The following is an 18,892-nucleotide window of genomic DNA, read 5'->3' as shown; positions in this document are numbered from 1 at the left end:
CAGACAAGTAAATAATGTATCTGATACTTTTTCAAATATACTAACACTGATTTATTTAAAGATAATATAATTATTTTATATTGGTCTTTGGTATTTTTAAGTCAGTATATATAAAAGGACAATTACCTTTCTTTGTCTGTACAAATTTTTTCAACATGGTGTAGTTTCACGTATCCAAAAGTTGGAGAGGCTCAGTTTGACATTAATTGACCTTAGAACGTGTACTTTTGTTGTTATTTTGAGTGTAGATTTTATTTCCAATCTGTTTATCTAACTTGCCTATCTTTTTAACTATACAGTTTCTTTCTCTTTGATTATATTTAAAAAAATCATTCTTCCTTTCCCTTTCCTCTGTCTACTCATCCTGTAAACATATAATTATGCTTTATACATTGGCCTATTAAAGGAGAGGAAGATGTCTAAGTATGTCTAGTGAATACAACAGAGAGTGTAGAATCAATGACACAGAAAGTTAATCTTCAAAATACTTTCTTTTAAAAGCGTTTATCTCCCACTGATGATGAAAAGGATTCCTCTTATATAATTGAAAGTGATGAAGATTTAGAAATGGAGATGCTTAAGGTATGTTTGAAAAAATGATGTCAGATTTTTTTTAAGAACATTTAAATAACTAAAATGTTTCCATTTCTAAATCAGATGCTATCACAAGGAAATTAATGCCCATAATTTAATATTGGACAATTTTTTTTCAGTTTCCATTTCCTAATAAATAAGTAGTAACTTAGGTATGACATCATGAGTTCTCATGTGTGTTCTGTGGTCCTTTTACGTCTCTCTCTGGAATCTGGCCAGTGACTAAGCACTTTAGCATGAAATTGATTTCTTGTTCTTCCTGTGTTTGCCACATTTTAGATGTTCTGTTTTTGCTAATTGAATCATTTACAGTTCCTGGTTTCTCTGACTGTGGGATTTTCATACTGAGTACATGTAATTTTATAATGACTGTTTACTCTGTTGTCTTATCAAAACTGAAGTATAAATTTGTGTATTTTCTATCCCTTCACTTAACCTCCAGTTTATCAAGTATCATGAATTATATATGGACAGGAAGAACCAGACTGTGAGAAAAGGGAAAGGCAAAGTTTAGTTAAATCAATCGAAAAAAGAAGCAAAATAGAAGTGTGCTTTTGTATCTACTTTCCTACCAACTTTAGTTCAGTGTAGTAATGTTCTAGTTGTTTAGTTTTGAATCCTAGTAGTGGCAATCACAGAAATAATAGGGTGTGGATTCCTAATTAACTTGTAGATTTGAATCCTCACTTTTCCCTTATGTCCAGTGCTTACATCAAAGTTTACCACAGAGCCTGGCTCATCGTTAAGACATTTAGCTCATATGAAGCTAAATCATATTTGCTGGTTCCCTTTCTCTGGTGCATTCTGTTCAAGTGGTGCATGTATAGGATACTTGTGGACATCTGTAACATATTTTATACCTTGAATAATCTCTGTTCTCTGAATATATTGGTAGAGTTAAAGAAACAGAATCACCCGTGTTTTTTCATTTTCCTTTTATAGGATTGAAATATTATGCTTTCAAAGTCATTCTTAAAGCCACACTAAAAAAAAAGAAGGCCTCATAAAAAGTGAAGATAAGAACTTTGATTAAATGAATATTCCATGTCATTCCTTAGTAAAAAGTTTTATAGATAAAGTAATTTCAATAGTACTAATATTTTTGAAATAGGGGAGAAAATGTATAATGTCAAAAACAATTTTATTTTACGTAAGTAGTATTTCTCTCCTAAAATTATTTGAATCTTTTTTTGACAAACACATTTATTGCTCGCTTGTAATTTAATAATCATCTTTACTCAAGAAAAATGTGACTAACATGTAATGTCAAGAAATTTATTATGGAAATAGCATTAAAATCTGTATTTTACTACTTGGGAATCTAAAACATTGAAGTCCAATAAGGAAAACTGCCTAAATTACGCAGATTTAAAATGTATGATCGATCTCCCAGGGGCAGTTCATTATATGCCATTGCTGAACCTTGTTTATGCTGGCCGTGTTCCAGCCTGGCCTTGCGCCTTGCAGGCATTCCCCAGCACATATTTATAGAGGAGCCACATGTTCTTTTGTGCTGTTGCTTGCACATCTGCCAGTTTCCCATGAAATTGTAGGCTTTGTTAATAACACTCTTTTTGTGCTTAGTAAAAAGATACGACATTGTCAGTGTTTTGCTTTTAAAATTTCGTTTAAACTTTCAGTCTTTAGAAAACCTAAATAGTGACATGGTGGAACCAACTCATTCTAAATGGTTAGAAATGGAAAGCCATCCGAATCTTCCTCCGGAGGAGGACGACGGAGATGGGAATGAAGCCATTAAAGAGGAGCAAGAAGATGAGGGTAAGAAATAGGTTGGGAGCTGCTCACCTTTCACTGACTTTTCACTGATTTGGAGTTTAATGACTTGGTGGCATATAGTTACTTCTTAGGTCTATATACCAGCCATTTAATTCCTTGGTGTTCTTGTCTCTCAGGAAATTGGTGAATGAAGCCTTTCATCCTTGAGTTATAGATTTGTTTGGGTCCTAGTGACAGTGGTGAAATAGTTTACTTGTTGTGGAATATTATTTTAAGGTTATTTTAATATTATTTTGTTTGTTTATGTTGCATTTGTTTAACTCTGTGAAGCTGTGTTACTGTGCCTGTCTAAAACACCTGATGGTCTAATAAAGAGCTGAACGGCCAATAGCGAGGCAGGAGAAAGGATAGGTGGGGCTGGCAGGCAGAGAGAAATAAATAGGAGAAATCTGAGAGGAAAGGAGAGATCAAGGAGTGACAGAAGGAAGTAGCCAGAGAAGGAGGAGGACTCCAGGGGCCAGCTACCCAGCTACACAGCAAACCACAGAGTAAGAGTAAGATTTACAGAAGTAAGGGAACGGGAAAAGCCCAGAGGCAAAAAGTAGATGAGATAATTTAAAGTTAAAGAAAGCTGGCAAGAAAGAAGCCAAGCTAAGGCAAGGCATTCATGATTAAGAATGAGCCTCTGTGTGTGATTTATTTGGGAGCTGGGTGGCGGGCCGCCTAAAAGAGTAAGAGAAAATCCAACAGCATTACTAACTGCTTATATTGAATAAATGGTCTGGTTCTAAGCAGTCTGTTCCCAGGAGCTTGTTGTTGAAGTAGGCACCACACCAGGGAACTTTCTTACAGCAAAGAATGCAGTCAATGAGTGTGCAAATGGTGCAATTATGATTTAAGTGTAGATAATAGTCAGTTTATCGGCTTGTAGAGTCTTCTCAAAAAGTAGAACTCTCACTGTACTCAGACTATATTATTGTGTGAAAATGTGGAAATTTCAAAACATATTGTAGGTGGAAGGTATTTACAAATATATGGATAAAACATTTTCCTCTGCTTTCTTTTATTAAATGCAGTCATTTGTTTGATCTTTCTGTTAAGAGTTGGTAAAGGTGTGAGATAATACTTTTCATATGGTTAATGATACCTTGTTATCAATGTGCGTTTGACCGTTCCTTTGCTGTTTGTGAGTCTGCCTCTAAGGATGGACAGTGGTGGGCTCCTTGGCAGAGCTAACAGAGCCCCGGTGCAGTGCAGTTAAGATGTTTGGCTAAAGATTTAATTATCTACATTTCCCTAACTAAACTGGATAGATAACTAGATTAGATCAAGGTAACTGAATTTATGTAACTAGATTTAGTTTTAGACAACCAAAATTTTGCTTTTTCTGTATACTTAATTTGGAATGCTAATATAATTTTTATTAACACAAATTGAAAATTTTTTCTAATATAAAGTTTAATTGGCATATTGGTTGCTTTGGTTTGGTTCATTCTAGATGTTAGATCTTGTAAGTGTACCAAATTAGAAAATGCTGGGTCTTTTTTTTTTTTTTCCTAGTGTTGGTGAATTGTGAAGTCGAAGTACAATTCTAATACTTTAGTAGTAATCAAAGGGTTTGTCTGGTGTTGTGACAGGTACCTAGAGGGTCAAGTTTGATTAGAATGGAAAGAAATTAACATGTTACATGTCACTGTATTCTTTACAAGAAGCCAGTGAAATGAACATTTTCCTCCTCTTACGTGATATATTTGTTTTTGAACATAAATGTCAATTTTATTATCTTATTTATTTTTAAGACCATTTATTGCCAGAGCCCAATGCAAAGCAAATTAGTTGCCTCAAGACCTACTTCGGCCATTGCAGTTTTAAACCGTGAGTGTGATCTCAATTAATTAAATCATGTACTTAAATTTTTTTCACAGAGAAAAAATATAAGTAATCCATTCCTGTAACAGTAGTAGCAAAACTTTACTATAGCCATACATGTCAAGTGTATATAATATGTGACTCCAAAGTTATTTGAAATATTAATTATATAAGTTGTTTTGTTCTTTTAATAAGAAAGAAAGCATTTTTTTCTTTAACTGAGTATTTCTATGTAGAAACTACATAATAAGAAATGAATTTTCTCTCATTGCTGATTTACCTTTCATTAAGTATGAACTTGGAGGAAGCAAGTGTCCCTTCTGTTTTGTGCAAGTGTCCTATAGCACATTATCATAAGTCTCTATGAGAACAGTCTGTGTGGAACAGAGATGTTGTACTGATATGTTTAACATATCAAAATATATTTACATCTAGAGGGCTGTCTTAGTCAGTGTTCTACCACTGTGAAGAGACACCCCGGCAACTCTTATAAAGGAAAACATTTAATTGGGGCTGACTTACTCATTCAGAGATTCAGTCCATTATTATCATGGTGGGAAGCGTGGTGGCATGCAGGCAGACATGGTGCTGTACATGTAGCTGAGAGTTCTACATCTGGATCAGCAGGCAGCAGGGAGAGAATGTGAGCCACTGGTCTTGGCTTGAGCTTCTGAAACTTTAAAGCCCACCCCCAGTGAGACATTTCTTCCAACAAGGCCACGCCTACTCCAACAAGGCCACATGTCCTAATCCTTTCAAATAATGCCACTTCTATGAACCTATGAAGGCCATTTTCATTCAGACCATCACAAGATCACATCAATAACTAGAAAAATGAGATGAACAAATGTGAGATTAGAAACAAGTAAAAATCTAGACTGGGTGTTTCCAGTTTTGAGAAATTGAAATAGAATCCATAGAAACATTTCTTCTTAGTTTTTTTCAAAATTAAAATATATCCTATGTACAGAAGGACACACATAGATGTATAGAGAAGGAAGTTCTGACAACTTAGCATGTCTTATAGACAGCACTCAGATAAGAATAGATTGTCATCTGCTTAAGCAGATCTCACCTCCAGTAGATTTTCCCCTTAACTATCACTTTTTTATAGGTTTCTCATTTCAAACCTACAACATTCCCCTTACTTAGTTTAAAATACTGGTTCTTTTCGGTGTATAGTATAAAGCTGGGGGTTTATTTTATACTTTTGATGTGTGTAATAAAATTTAATGCACATGCTATATGAAAACTTGTTATTTGGTCAGTCTGAATGAGAGGTTGATCTAAGGGTGTTTTTGTCTAAAAATTCTAGGACTTACACATACTTATATAGGAAACTGAAAAAGTCTGAGTTTATTAGAGAGCAGAAGTTAAATAGGTCTTAATTTGTGCATTGGATTGTTATTGATAAAGCACTTTACTTTTTACTTTCAAGGGTTCAGTGGAAAGTCATTCATTCTGTATTAGAAGAAAGAAGAGATAATGTTGTTGTCATGGCAACTGGTAAGTTACACTTAAAGTAAATAATTCAATCATTTAAAAATCATAAAGGTGTTTAATCTTTCACAAACTTAAATAGAGGAGAAAGTGAACATGGAAAAGGTTTTATATTTATGCATGACTTACCTTATAAGTGTATTTATTCTGCTATGCAAGCACACTGTAAGAAGAAAGTAAAACATCCAGAGGTTATTTTTATTTTTGTGTATGATTTTTATTCAAGGATATGGGAAGAGTTTGTGCTTCCAGTACCCACCTGTTTATGCAGGCAAGGTTGGCATTGTTATTTCACCTCTCATTTCTTTAATGGAAGACCAAGTTCTCCAGCTTGAGTAAGTAATGGTTTCATTGCTGCATCATTCATTGCCTTTGATAAGCAAGCCAGCAAGAGCATGTTAAGACAGGATCTTACTATGCAGGCCAAGCTGGCCTCAACGGCCCCAGTTTTCTCTGTTCAGTGTCCACCTGCCCAGCTCTCCTCCTGTGTTTATTCTAGACATGAAATATCAGATGATGGATGTAAGTCTAGTTCACAGTAATATGTTTTTGAAAGTGACTTGATCTTATTTAATTAGATAGATAGTCCGGGATACTGTTACTCTGTCCTCTTGCCTTGCCCTGCAGGCTTTGGGCATACAGAGCCTGCCCTTCCACACCTGGCTTGCATTTATTGGTAGCAAACGAAGTGTTAGTGGAAGAGTTTACATTCATTCTTGAATTCTCTAATTCAAGGCTACCAGATTGTCCTGGGCAGGCTTTAAAAAGATTTCTTGCTTTATGCCAGTTTACTATGGCTGTTTCTAAAAGCCATATAATTTTTTTTTTTTCCGCTCTGCTGTCTGGTCTCTTTAGCTTGATATAAGTTATATATATAAAAGTTTACTTTTTAAACTATGTTCTTATTAATTCTCTGAAAATTTCTTATATATTTGGATATATACATCCTCTTCTAAGCCTAAAGTTTACTTTTTATCTATGAAAACCTTTAAATTTCTTCTTGAAAAAGCCACATTAAAAAGTAGTCTTCTCATCAGGCTTTTGAAGGAGTATATCAGGTTAGCAAGATGTGAAAAGAAAGAATACTAGAAAGAAGAGGAATATATATTATTAAATCTCTTCTTTGAGAATGAAGTTAGTGTTTGTAATGTGTGTATTGATGCAGATATTTGTCTTTTTAGAATGTCCAACATTCCAGCCTGTTTACTTGGATCAGCACAATCAAAAAATATTCTAGGAGATATTAAATTGTGAGTAATTTATATGATTTCAGATTGTAAAATGTTTATAGTATAAGAGAATTTTATGTACATTTTTATTTAAGGTATGACTAAATTGTCCATATTTGAAAAGTCTTTATAAAAAAACTTTATTTTTGAAATTATAACATATTTACATTTCTCCTTTCCTTTCCTTTCTTCCAAACCTTCCCTTATACCCCTCCCTGTGCTCTTTTACACTTATAACTTTTCCCCCAATAATTGTTATCACACGCATATGTGTATATACATGTATATTCCCAAGTGGAATCCACTCAGTCTGTGTATTGTTACTTGTGTGTGTGTTTTCAGGGCTGACCGTTTAGTAGCAGTGTGCTAATCCCCTGAGAAAATCACTTCTGCTCTTCGTTTTTGTTGCCTGTAGATCTTTGTGTAAGGTCGAGGCCTCATTGTTTTCTTAATTGAATACTTTTCTGATGTCTAGACAGCCCGCATGTTGTTTATCTAATCTTTGATGATGAACATTTGAGGCTTTTCTGTTTAGAGGTGGTGATAACAGGCGAAGTGCACTGAACCTTCACGCAGGAGTTTTTGGATGAGTGTGTGTTTTCAGTTCCCCGTGTGCATGCTTAGGAGCAGAATTGCTGGGTCATGTGCCTATTTCATGCTGAACTTTTTAAGGAACTGTGATCCCACCATTCACATCTCCAGTGGCACTGTGTGATAAGTCCTATTCTTTGCCAAACCTGTCATTTCTTAGTCGGTCTTTGGTTTTAGCCACTAATTGTATTTTCAGGATCTCATTGTATTTTCAATTTGCATTTTTCTGGTGACTAATTTTATGTTGAGTATCTTACGTTTATTGCTGTGTGTATACCTTTGTGGAAGCGACTGTTCCGATCTTTTGCCACTTTCCATTTTTTAACCCTGTTTTGGTGGCAATTTATATAATTGTGGATACAGATCTCTTATTTATATGTACTTTATGGATACTTTGCTAGTTTATGGTCTTTCTTCCTCTTTCAATAATTCTGTTGAGGGGGGTAGTTTTGTTCTAGCTCCATCTCTTCTCTCCTGGGTCCCCTTTTTTTCTCAGAAATGAACTGGTGTGTGCAGATTGCTTGCTGCATGTCTGCTCATGCTTCTGTGGACCTGTTTGTCTTGGTTACCATAGCTATTTTAATAAGCCTGCCTGTCTGGAGAACAAGCCCTCCAATTATGCTCATTGTTTTCAGAGTTGCATTAGTTTTTCTGGCTGCTCTTTAGTTCTGGGAATGTTCCTGTGTCCATTTTAACCAAGATGCCCTGAGTCTGGTTCTCTAACAGCTAATATTCAAGAAACTGGGATACACTGAAGTTAGCTAACTCGTCTCAGATCAGTTTTCTTGTAGGAAGGAGAATTGAGACCACACCTGGGTAGAATGACACCAGATTTTATTATTTTTATTGTTTCTTACAGTAATTAGAATACTGTATTGATTTCATGGAGACAAAGGAAAGTTTATTCTATGCCTAATAAATTCCTAGTGGAAATACAATGTTTGACATGTAATAGAAACTCAAATATTTGTTGAATGGATGAATTAAAAACAAACTTTTATCTAGAAAATGAAGTCTAATTTGATCTGTTTTTGTTTGGTAAAGTGAAGACACCATAAGTAGTTTCTAGCCTTCATTATAAAACCTGTCATAATAGCAAGTTAACATAAATAGTTTAAGCAAAAAGTGAATTTTATTTTAAGGATAAAGGAATTTCACTTGGCTCTCACTGAGAAAAACTGGGTATGGAGAACACAAAAGCCCTTTCTTTTTACATACGGTCTCCTTTCATGTTTTCTTTCTGAAGAGATCAGTCACCAAATAAAAGATGGCTGCTTTGCTTCTCTTGCTTTGACATGTTATGTTGACTGGTTACTTCTTGATCGGGTGTTCATATTCTAGGAGGGATTGCCTTTAACTGAGCGTCTATCCCTGTCAGCAGAATACAGAGAATAAATTGGGATATTGAGGTCTTAATCACGAGAGAACAAGGAGTCTGGGTTTTAGCTCTCACAGGTGGAGTGTGTGGATGTTGGATAATACAAAAAGTTTACAAAGGCTTGATCATCTAGCTTGGGTATTTTGTTTTGGGACTAGACTGTTAGAAACAAGGATCTGGCTTGAAATACAGCCTTCATGCCAAATGCTCCCTGACAGGAATTACTGCATTTTATTTTGATGAGTTGAAGATAAGTCAAAGAACTACCACGTGTGCATGTGTGTGCATAGCATTCCTTTGTTTTTGTGTGATCGGCCCTGTTATGTGACTTAAAAACCTATTTTGATTTTAAGTTGGTACTCTTGATTGCTTTCTTTATTGGAGTGTTTCCTTTTCTGTTTCTGTTTTGGTTTGTCTTTGCAGAGGCAAATACAGGATCATATACATAACTCCAGAATTCTGTTCTGGTAACCTGGACCTACTCCAGCAACTTGAGTCTAATATTGGTAAGTAACAAAATAGGACTTTTGTGAACACAAAGGAAACCCATGGATGGAGACTAGACTTCAGAAAGGTTGATTTCAAATGTTTGCTTCTCTCGGAGCAAACAAATTTATAATAACCTGTAATTCCTCATTCCATAGAGGAGGGACTCCAGGGTTGGTATTATATTTGTATACATGCAGGCATGTATTGCTTCTTACACTATAAACTCTTTTGAGACAAAAATACTGTTCTCATTCATTTCTGTTTCCTCAGTACAGGACTTGGCACATAGTTGTCTTGTTTCTCTGTGCCACTGAATGAATGTTAAATCCTAGATTCTGAGATTTGTCCTTTTTCATCTTCTGAGGCTAAATTAAATTAGTATAGTGTTTCTTTATTCTTGTTCACATGAGTCACCCTTCAAACTTTAGAAAAATGTTCTTAAACAGCTTATGCCCTAGAACATGTAAATGTGAAATTGGTCAAATGCTGTGACGCTGTTTGTACTTAAGCACTTTCATATGTCTTTGTTCATTTGTTTGGTGGTGGTTAGGTTCAGCTGAGAGTTCCAAAGGAGACCCATGTCATCCATGTTTGAAACAATTTGAATTTTGTCCAATTGTAGGATAAAATTGTCTTCCCAATTTGTAGAATCTTTTTGAAGAATGAGGTTAAGTAATTTCATATAGATTAAGTATTCAGCATTGTACTGGGCTGGCTGGTTTTACGTCAACTTGACACAGGCTAGAGTCGACAGAGAGGAGGGAATTGAGAAATGCCTCGGTAAGATCGGGCTGTAGGCAAGCCTGTAGGGCATTTTCTTAGTTAGTGTTTGATGGGGGAGGGCCCAGCCTACTGTGGGTGGGGCCATCCCTGGGCTGCTAGTTCTAGGTTCTCTAAGAAAGCAGGCTGAGCAAACCATGAGGAGCAAAGTCAGTAAGCAGAGTCCTTCTATGACCTCTGCATAAGCTCCTACACCAAGGTTCCTGCCCTGACTTCCATCAGTGATGAAGGTGATGTGGAAGTGTAAACCAAGTTTTCTTCCCAAGTTGCTTTGGTCATGCTGTTTTATCACAGCAATAGTCCCTTGACATGGACCATATCACTTAACATTGTGTGTTAGGAATATATTTAATAGTTTCTCTTAACAAATACAGTGAAAGCAAACATTTTTATTTTAGTATATGATGAAACCAACAAAGAATGAGGGCATAAATTAACATTTAAGGCAGTGGTTCTCAATCTTCTTTTTTTTTTTTTTTTTTTTTTTTTTTTTGGTTTTTCCGAGACAGGGTTTCTCTGCGTAGTTTTGCGCCTTTCCTGGAGCTCACTTGGTAGCCCAGGCTGGCCTCGAACTCACAGCGATCCGCCTGGCTCTGCCTTCCGAGTGCTGGGATTAAAGGCGTGCGCCACCAACGCCCGGCATCTCAATCTTTTTAAGGCTGCAACTCTTTAATACAGTTCTTCATGTTGTGGTAACTCCCAACCATAAAATTATTTTCATAGCTACTTCATAACTGTAATTTTGCTACTCTTATTAATTGTAATGTAAATATCTGTTTTCTGATGGTCTTAGGTGACCCCTGTGAAGGGGTCATTTAGCCTCCAAGGTGGTCCTGACCCACAGGTTGAGAACCACTAATTTAAGGAACTATATTATCAGTTTAGCTCTCATTGGCATGTTTTCGCCTGAAATGGAAAAAAAAAAATTGAGATGTATCCTATTAGTCTATAAAAAGTTCTTTTGAGCATTTTCCTATGGGTTAAGCTCAATTACCCTATAGATCAATTTCATGGTTATATCTAAAAAATTGGTATCCATGTTTCTGGTATTCTCAGTATATTTTATTCCGCCTTAGTATTTGTTTTAGTTTTATAATGATGTTAAATGAATAATTATTGAAAGTTAATCAACATTAAGTGCTTTTTACAAGTAGTTATAACTTTTTAACTTTTTGAGAAGGGTAGATTGTTAATACTGCAGAGCTGAGGGTGTAGCTCATTGATGTTTGCCTAGCGTGCTCCAGGCCTGAGTTCATGCCTCATCATGTTTAATGGTTATTTGTTTTTTGAGATAGGGGTTCCTCCAAGTGCCAGGATTAACGGCATGTACCACTACACCTGGCATGTTTAATTTTTTTTTTTAATTTTTATTTTTACTCTGTATGCTGGCTGGAGTGAGTGTCAGAGGATAACTTGCAAGAGAAGGGAGGTGGTCCTCTCCTTCAGCCATGTTGGTTCTAGGCATTAAACTTGGGCTATTAGGTTTGGAGGAAAGTCCTTTTACCCACGGAGGCCTCATATTCTCCCTCGACATTATATGTTTTGTGCATTGTGGTTTTTCTCTTTCATTTTCTTTTCTCTAAGAAAGAAGCATTTGCTAGGTATGGAAATATGGTCTCAGTTCTAGGAGGCTGATTCAGGAGGATCAAGAGTTTGAGGCTAGTCTGAGCTCCCTTCTCTTTTAAAAATAAATACACAAGCAAGCAAGCAAACAAATCCCCACAACGTAGATAAATATTTTCATCATTAGAGCGGAGGTTTTTTGCTTTTAATGGATGAAAATGTTTTCTCTGGGTGATTTAGAAAAAGGGATAAGCTACATGAAAATTTTGTTTGAAATATTTCCTGTAGGCTTTTGCTTACAGGAAATTGTAAAATGCCTACAAAATGAATATACTCGGGATGTTATTTGTACAGTAGTCTGACATTTAACTAATCAGATTTGTCATTTTTAGGTAAATGTTAAATGTTTTTAAGGAGTCTGGATCTGTTACAGAAATGGCAAACACACTTCCATACGGGATGCTTTCCCAGCTGCACTTGCCCTTGTCTTTTAACTTTGGGAATGAGACTTGAGTGACAGCTATACTTGAATGAAATATGTATAGGACCTGGGAAGACATTTGAACTTTTGCATTCAAAGTGAATGTGAGCCAAAGCTTAACTAACTGAACTAACTATGCAGGTCAAAGTTCAACTCCATTCACACCTTGTCAGATCTGTACCTACAGGCTTCTACTGCATTTAACTTAAAATATGGTCATTTTAATTCCTAAAGTCAAAATAAGTGTGTGAGTGACACTGGAATTTTCCCAACACTTGGTGGTATTGCATATATGTGTGTGTGTATGTGTGCATGTATGTATATGTGTGTGTGCTATATATATAAATACCCACACACATATATATGTAAAGCAAAGATATATATACATATTTACACCCACACACATACTCTCAGGACTTCACTGTAGTTCATAATCTTAAGGAATGGCCAGTGTTTCTTTTGTCTCCTCTTAAGAACCATGAAATCCTTAAAGTTAAGTGTGTCTTGGTTACCTAGAAAAGGGTTAATTTAATTAATTTATTTAGACAGGGCCTTCTGTAGCTCAAGCAAATCTTGAAATCTCTTGTGGCTGAAGATGAATTCCTGACCCTGTAATTAGATGCATGTCTGCCACATTGGCTCTTGACAAGGCTTTAGATCGTAATGGCCATGTAGTAATAACAATGGTAGTATAGTTTTATTAAGCTCCAATTGGTGCCAGACCTTATATGAATACTTTATGTGCATGTTCTAATTTAACCTTAGAGTAGTAAGAAGTGTTAGGTGCTGTTTCTACCTACTGTGTATTATTTTAATTTATGATGATGGTAATGATGATGATGGTGGTGGTGTGTGTATGCATATAAGTGTGTGTGTGTGTATGTGTGCATGTGTGTACAAATACCACAATGTGTTTGTAAAGGTCAGAGAACAACATTGGGAGTCAATTACTCTGTCCATTGTGGGTTTTGAGGGTTGAACTAAATTTGTCAGGCTCTCAAGGCTTTTGCCCACTGACCCATCTCAACAGCTCTATATTGTAGTTTTGAGGAAACCGAGAACTGGAAAGATTTATAACTTGCTCAATGCTTTGTGTACAGCCAGTCTGATTCTAAAGCACATGTTTTTAATCATCTCACTGATAGAACATAATAGCAAGTAATAAAAAGTTATTTTTTCTCTTAAAAGAATTAATTTTATAATAAATGGTAAAGGCATTACTAGTCAGTACATTGAAATATCTGAAGATGTTTTGATGGATGATCATTTCAAGGCACTATTGATCTTGTTTTAGTGTAGGGCAGAGTGAAGAGTTATATTCCTTTTGACTTACTTTGTACACGGTGGGATTTAGTTCTTTCCATTCCATTTTATGTTAGACAATGTGGATGTCATTGTGTCTTCACGCATTGGCATTTCAGAGGAACTTCCTGCAATATGATATGTGCTCGATCATGGATAATGATGTACTTAATCTCAATAGAAATGTGCTGACTATTTGTCTCCTTTGATAGCTAATCTATGAGATAAGATTAACATTATTGCCAAAGAGAAATAGAATGGTTCTTTTGAAAGGACATTGTTGCAGATGGTTTATAAGTGATAATTTTGGGACAAAGTAATAGTAAGCAATTCTTGTCTTTGAGGAATACTGATGAAAGCTGAAACATAGTATGTTGTTAGAATTAATATATAAAAATTTCCTTTATTCTAATACCCTTTATTCATTTCTCTTCTCCCCTCCTATTTTTATTTATGAGTTTTGATATTATCTGGTGTCATTTATGCTTCTTATATGTGTGTGTGTGCCAAACATTTTTATTTGGGTTATAATTTCTGTAAGGCACATATTCTAATAGAAAAAAAAAAGATTAACTTAGATGGTGTTTTTTCTTTTTAAGCCTTATTTTTCCATGCATATTTTCTTTTTTGTAGGTATCACACTTATTGCTGTGGACGAGGCTCACTGTATTTCTGAGTGGGGCCATGATTTTAGAAGTTCATTCAGGACACTGGGATCTCTTAAAATAGCACTCCCATTGGTAAGCTTTGCCAGTTCTGATGTCCCCACCCCCATCTTAGCTGAGGATTGAGCCCAGAGCTTCTCCCACTAAACTCAATTCCAACCCCAGGTTTACTGTCAGGAAGTGACATTTTTACCAAGTACTCTCCAGGACTGAGTAATGTATGAACAGCAAGGTGTCAGGTGTAAGCAAGAGAATTTATTTAACTTTTGAAATTCTAGCATTGGCTTCCTTTTGAGGTTGGCATGTATCGTATTAAAGATACTCTCTACCTGGAATGTCCAGTCTCTGATGTTGAGCTCCTCCCTTGTCATCTGTGAGTTTACCCTAAGAACTGTAAAATTGTGTTATTAAAACAAAAAAAATCACAAAAATATCTCAATGTTTATTTTGTGTTATGTCATATCCCTAGCCATTAGGGCACAGGTTGGATACTCCTACCTGGGATAAGAGTTGTCAAACAGGTTCTGAAAATATCAGTTAAAAACGGCAGTTATTACTCTTTAATGACACTGGATACAGCTCCAAGAACCCCAGTGGGTGCCCGGAACTACCCCTTTGTTATAAATTAGGGATAGTGGAAGGCTTTTAAAAATGAAAAGCTGTGACAATATACTGTAATAAAAATGCCCACACTCATTATTCTTGACCATGTGGGCCATTATCAAGTAGAATAGAGTACCCAACCACAAATGCTTCCCTAGCTTGAGTGTTGTCTGGTAAATGAGAGGGTTACGGAATGGCTAACTGGTGAGAAATATGAATTGGGTGCGTGTTCTGGACTTGGGGAGAATGGAGTGACAACATTGGACATACAGTGCAGAGTTTCATCACGTTGCTCAGAAATGGTGAAAAACTTAAGACATTTAAATTGTTTTCTGTTTCATGTATTTAGACTGTGTTTGATCACAGGACTCTGAAACCATAAAAAGCCAATGTGGCTGGAGAGGTTAGGTCTGTAGTATGAGTTTGACATATATTTCTCTCAATTCTCTTTTTTTAAAACATTCCACAAAAATGTAGTTACTCTGTTCTTGACTAATGGGTCATTATAAAAGTGGGGTGTGGACTGCATCATCCTATTCATCACAGTTGGTAGAAAATATCTGGGTTGTTTCTGGGATTTAGGATATTATGGATGAGGATACTGTGAACATTTGTATATACCCGCAGGGTCCTTCAATAGGTCAATGATCATATAACTTGTGTACATAAGTTTTTCGTTTTCTGGGATAAATGTCAGGATTGTGGGTGCTGGATCCTGTGGGAAGTGCTTGTTTCATTTTTAGGAAGATCCACAGTACTTCTTTCCAGACTGGCTGCACTATCTTGTATCCTCTCCCCCAGCAGCGTATGAACAGTAGTTTCTTCTCGCTTTTGTACTGTTTTGTCTTACTGCTATGTATTAGCAATTATGATAGAGGTGCAGTGATAGTTTGTGTTTTCAGTTTGCGTTTTCTAATAGCTTGCCGCTTTGAAGATCTTTTTGTATGCTTCTTACTTATTTGGTAAAATTCCTGGTTTAATTGGGTTGTGTTTTGAAACTTTTTTCCTGATAAGTGTGTGTGAGAGAGATGGGGTGGGGAGAGTTTGTGTGTGTGTGTGTGCGCGCGTGTGTGTGTGCTGTACTCTATAGTGCAGCGCCTGTGTTGATATTGGTGTTTTTCTCTGTTGCTCTTCACCTCATTTTATTTGAAGCGCAGTCTCTCCCTAGCCAGGGAGCTCACCAGCTGTGCTTGAAGGGCTGGCTGCCAAGCTCCTGGGTTCTTTCTGTTCAGGAATCCTGGGGTTATAGGTGTGCATGCTGTGCCTGGTTTTTGTGTTGGTGCTGGGGATCTATACTCAGGTCCTAATACTCACTGAGCCATTTCCTCAGTCCCTCTGTTAACTTCTAAGAATTTAATTAAAAGAACTTGAGTCTTTGGTCAGATATTTAGCTTGTAAATATTTCTTTATAAGTTTTATTTTTCTTCAGTTTTATATTTTTATATTTTTTTTTGAGACAAGGTTTCTTTATGTAACCCTGGCTGTCCTGGAACTCAATTTGTAGACCAGAATGGCCTCCAACTACAGAGATCTGCCTGTCTCTGCCTCCTGAGTGCTGGGATTAAAGGTGTGCACCACCATTCCTAGCCACATTGTCTTTTATAAAGAATATAAATTTGGATGAAATCCAGAATATTGATTTTTTTTCCTTAATGGATTTTGTCCTTAGTCTTAGATCTTGAAATTTTGTGCCTATGTTTTTTTTTTTTCCAAAATGTGTATGTTTTGAATTTAGGTCTAAGAGGGTGCAGAGATGGCATGTCAGGTAAAGAGCTCACCATACATACAAGTGTGAAGACAAGAGCTTGAATCCACGGAATCCATAGAAAGCATAGTAGCATTTGTCTAATCCCATGCTATGAGATGTAGAAACAGGAATTCCCCTCCCCCCATTGGATGAAAAGTCTGCCTTTTAACTACTGAATTGCTTTTGCCCCTTCTTGAAAATCATTTGGATGTATGTCAGTTTGTTTCTTGGTCTTGAGTCCACTGTATTAATTTTGATTGTATAAACAAAGTGGCCTCTGATTAGATCCTGATGATAGAAAGGTCCTCCTGAGCACATTTCACAGTTAAATGGGTGAAACAGAGAAAAACATAGAATGTTATTATCCCTTTGGTAAGCTTGTCTCAGTTTCATTAATCACTAATCTTACATATTAATAGCAAACTGCTATCTTTAAAAATACTTCTTTTTGTTTGGGTTTCTCATGAGGATTTGATTGAGCAGGAATTAAGTAAACAAAACAAATCATCAACAATAGCAAAAACTTAATGTTACAGTTAGCAGCTGTGAATATGGGATGAGAAGAAAACTGATGTGGTTTGAGGTCTGAGTATGGGTCTGGTTTTGGGTCAGGCACTCTTGTCTGGGATAACTCAGGACCCTTCATCAAGATAGCCATTATTATCATCATTTCTTCAGTTGTCACAGGACAGCACACTTCCTGGATTTCTTTCTTTCCCACCATGCCCTTCTCCTCAAGTCTCTTCTGTTCTTTGTACTTCCTGTTTGATTAAGGTCAGCATGCCTGGTACCTTAGTCTTTAGACACACTGTCTTTCCTCTGTGTTTATCTTCATGGCTGACTCATATAGCATACAGATTTAAATGCCATCCATCTATGGAGACCTCTCAAATTTACATCCCTGTTGTGGGTTAATACCACCAACATATGACTGAGTTTTCTCTGCCTACTTGCCAGCATTTGGTATTGTCACTACATTTTGTTTTAGCCATTTTATTGAATATAAATCACACATATTATAGGAGACTTATAGGATGTGTATATACACACAGTTGCCTACTTAAGAGTCTTCTATGTAGGTTCCTAGTGGGTACCTCAGACTTAATCTATCCCAAACTGACTTCTGGTGACCTTCCCACCCTGACACTTTTTCTTCAGATTCTCTCACACAATTAAACTAGAGATCCTTCTGCCTCAGTCTCCCCAGTGCCTGGATTGCAAATGTGTACCTGGTAAACACTATACCTGGTAACTTTACTTTTTAACCTCTCTCTACCGTACATTTCAACACTAAGGAAATCTTGTGAGGTCTTCCAAGTGTATCCAGACTCTGATCACTTCTCTCATGATCCCATAGTCTCTGGTACTAGCCTACACCCTCTTTCACTTAGGCTATTACAGTAACCTCTTGGTTTCCATCTCCAGTCTGTTTCAGTACAGCAGTCAAAGTGATACTTCTGAATATGTCTGGTAGATGTGTGTCTTCTGTGCAAAGTCCTATTGTAGTATGCCATTTCACCAAATAAAGGCAAAGATTGATAACCACATCTCACTGAGTTTTATGTTATAGAGTCTTTCATGTTCATGGCAGTAGATTATTAATGGAATCCATCACTGGATTAAACCACTGGATCAGATTAGAGCTCTCATGATCCAGTCACCTCTCAGTAGTTGGGTCTGATACTTGGAGAGTCACCCTTCCACACATGGATAAGACAATTTGTGTCTAAACCATAACAAGAGGGAGTTTTTCTGTTTCTTTTGGTTTATGTATGCAGGGGTAGTATCTGACTCTTAACAGCTGATCAATAATTACTTGAAGGAATGAATGAATTCTGGCCAGAAGGCTTGGAATTAATGAAGTAACTTTTCTACATAGGTAGCTATAAAAGAGTTGGGTGGTAAATAGTTATACAGCACAGTATACTATAGTATACTGTGCTGATTTCTAAACAAATGACTTCAAAGGGACAAACTGCACCTGAAGTTTTTCTGGTCCTGCTTGGCTCCCACAGCCCTGCAGCCACTTGGACTCAAGTAAACACACAGAGGCTTATATTAATTAAAATTGCTTGGCCATTAGCTCAGGCTAACAATTGACTAGATCTTACACTTAAATTAACCCATAATTCTTATTTATGTTTAGCCACGTGGCTTGGTACCTTTTCTGAGTTCTGTCTTTACATCTTGCTTCCTCTGTGTCTGGTTGGCGACTCCTGACTCAGCCTTCCTGTTCCCAGAATCCTCCTCTCTGCTTATTCCACCTATAATTCCTGCCTGGCTACTGGCCAATCAGCGTTTTATTTATCAACCAAATCAGAGCGACACACATTCATTCACAGCATACCGAAAGACATCCCCAGC

At 36.5% G+C, this 18,892-nt stretch overlaps 1 protein-coding gene across 3 annotated transcripts in view; it reads left to right on the top strand.

The window, feature by feature from the left end:
• The window catches only part of Wrn (WRN RecQ like helicase), a 113,040-nt gene that overhangs the window by 40,543 nt on the left and 53,605 nt on the right, over positions 1 to 18,892 (top strand). For all 3 annotated transcript variants that reach the window (XM_028877195.2, XM_028877196.2, XM_028877194.2), the window contains 8 exons: positions 502 to 582; positions 2,235 to 2,373; positions 4,131 to 4,206; positions 5,639 to 5,706; positions 5,927 to 6,035; positions 6,882 to 6,950; positions 9,322 to 9,404; positions 14,147 to 14,253. In XM_028877195.2, the coding sequence (XP_028733028.1) occupies positions 502 to 582; positions 2,235 to 2,373; positions 4,131 to 4,206; positions 5,639 to 5,706; positions 5,927 to 6,035; positions 6,882 to 6,950; positions 9,322 to 9,404; positions 14,147 to 14,253 (732 nt within the window). The remainder of the gene's footprint in view (positions 1 to 501; positions 583 to 2,234; positions 2,374 to 4,130; positions 4,207 to 5,638; positions 5,707 to 5,926; positions 6,036 to 6,881; positions 6,951 to 9,321; positions 9,405 to 14,146; positions 14,254 to 18,892) is intronic.

This window comes from Peromyscus leucopus, chromosome 17, assembly GCF_004664715.2.
Source record: "Peromyscus leucopus breed LL Stock chromosome 17, UCI_PerLeu_2.1, whole genome shotgun sequence".
Classification (NCBI taxonomy): Eukaryota; Metazoa; Chordata; class Mammalia; order Rodentia; family Cricetidae; genus Peromyscus; species Peromyscus leucopus.
Note: the sequence above shows the minus strand (reverse complement) of the source record. Positions and strands in the feature narration are given on the sequence as shown.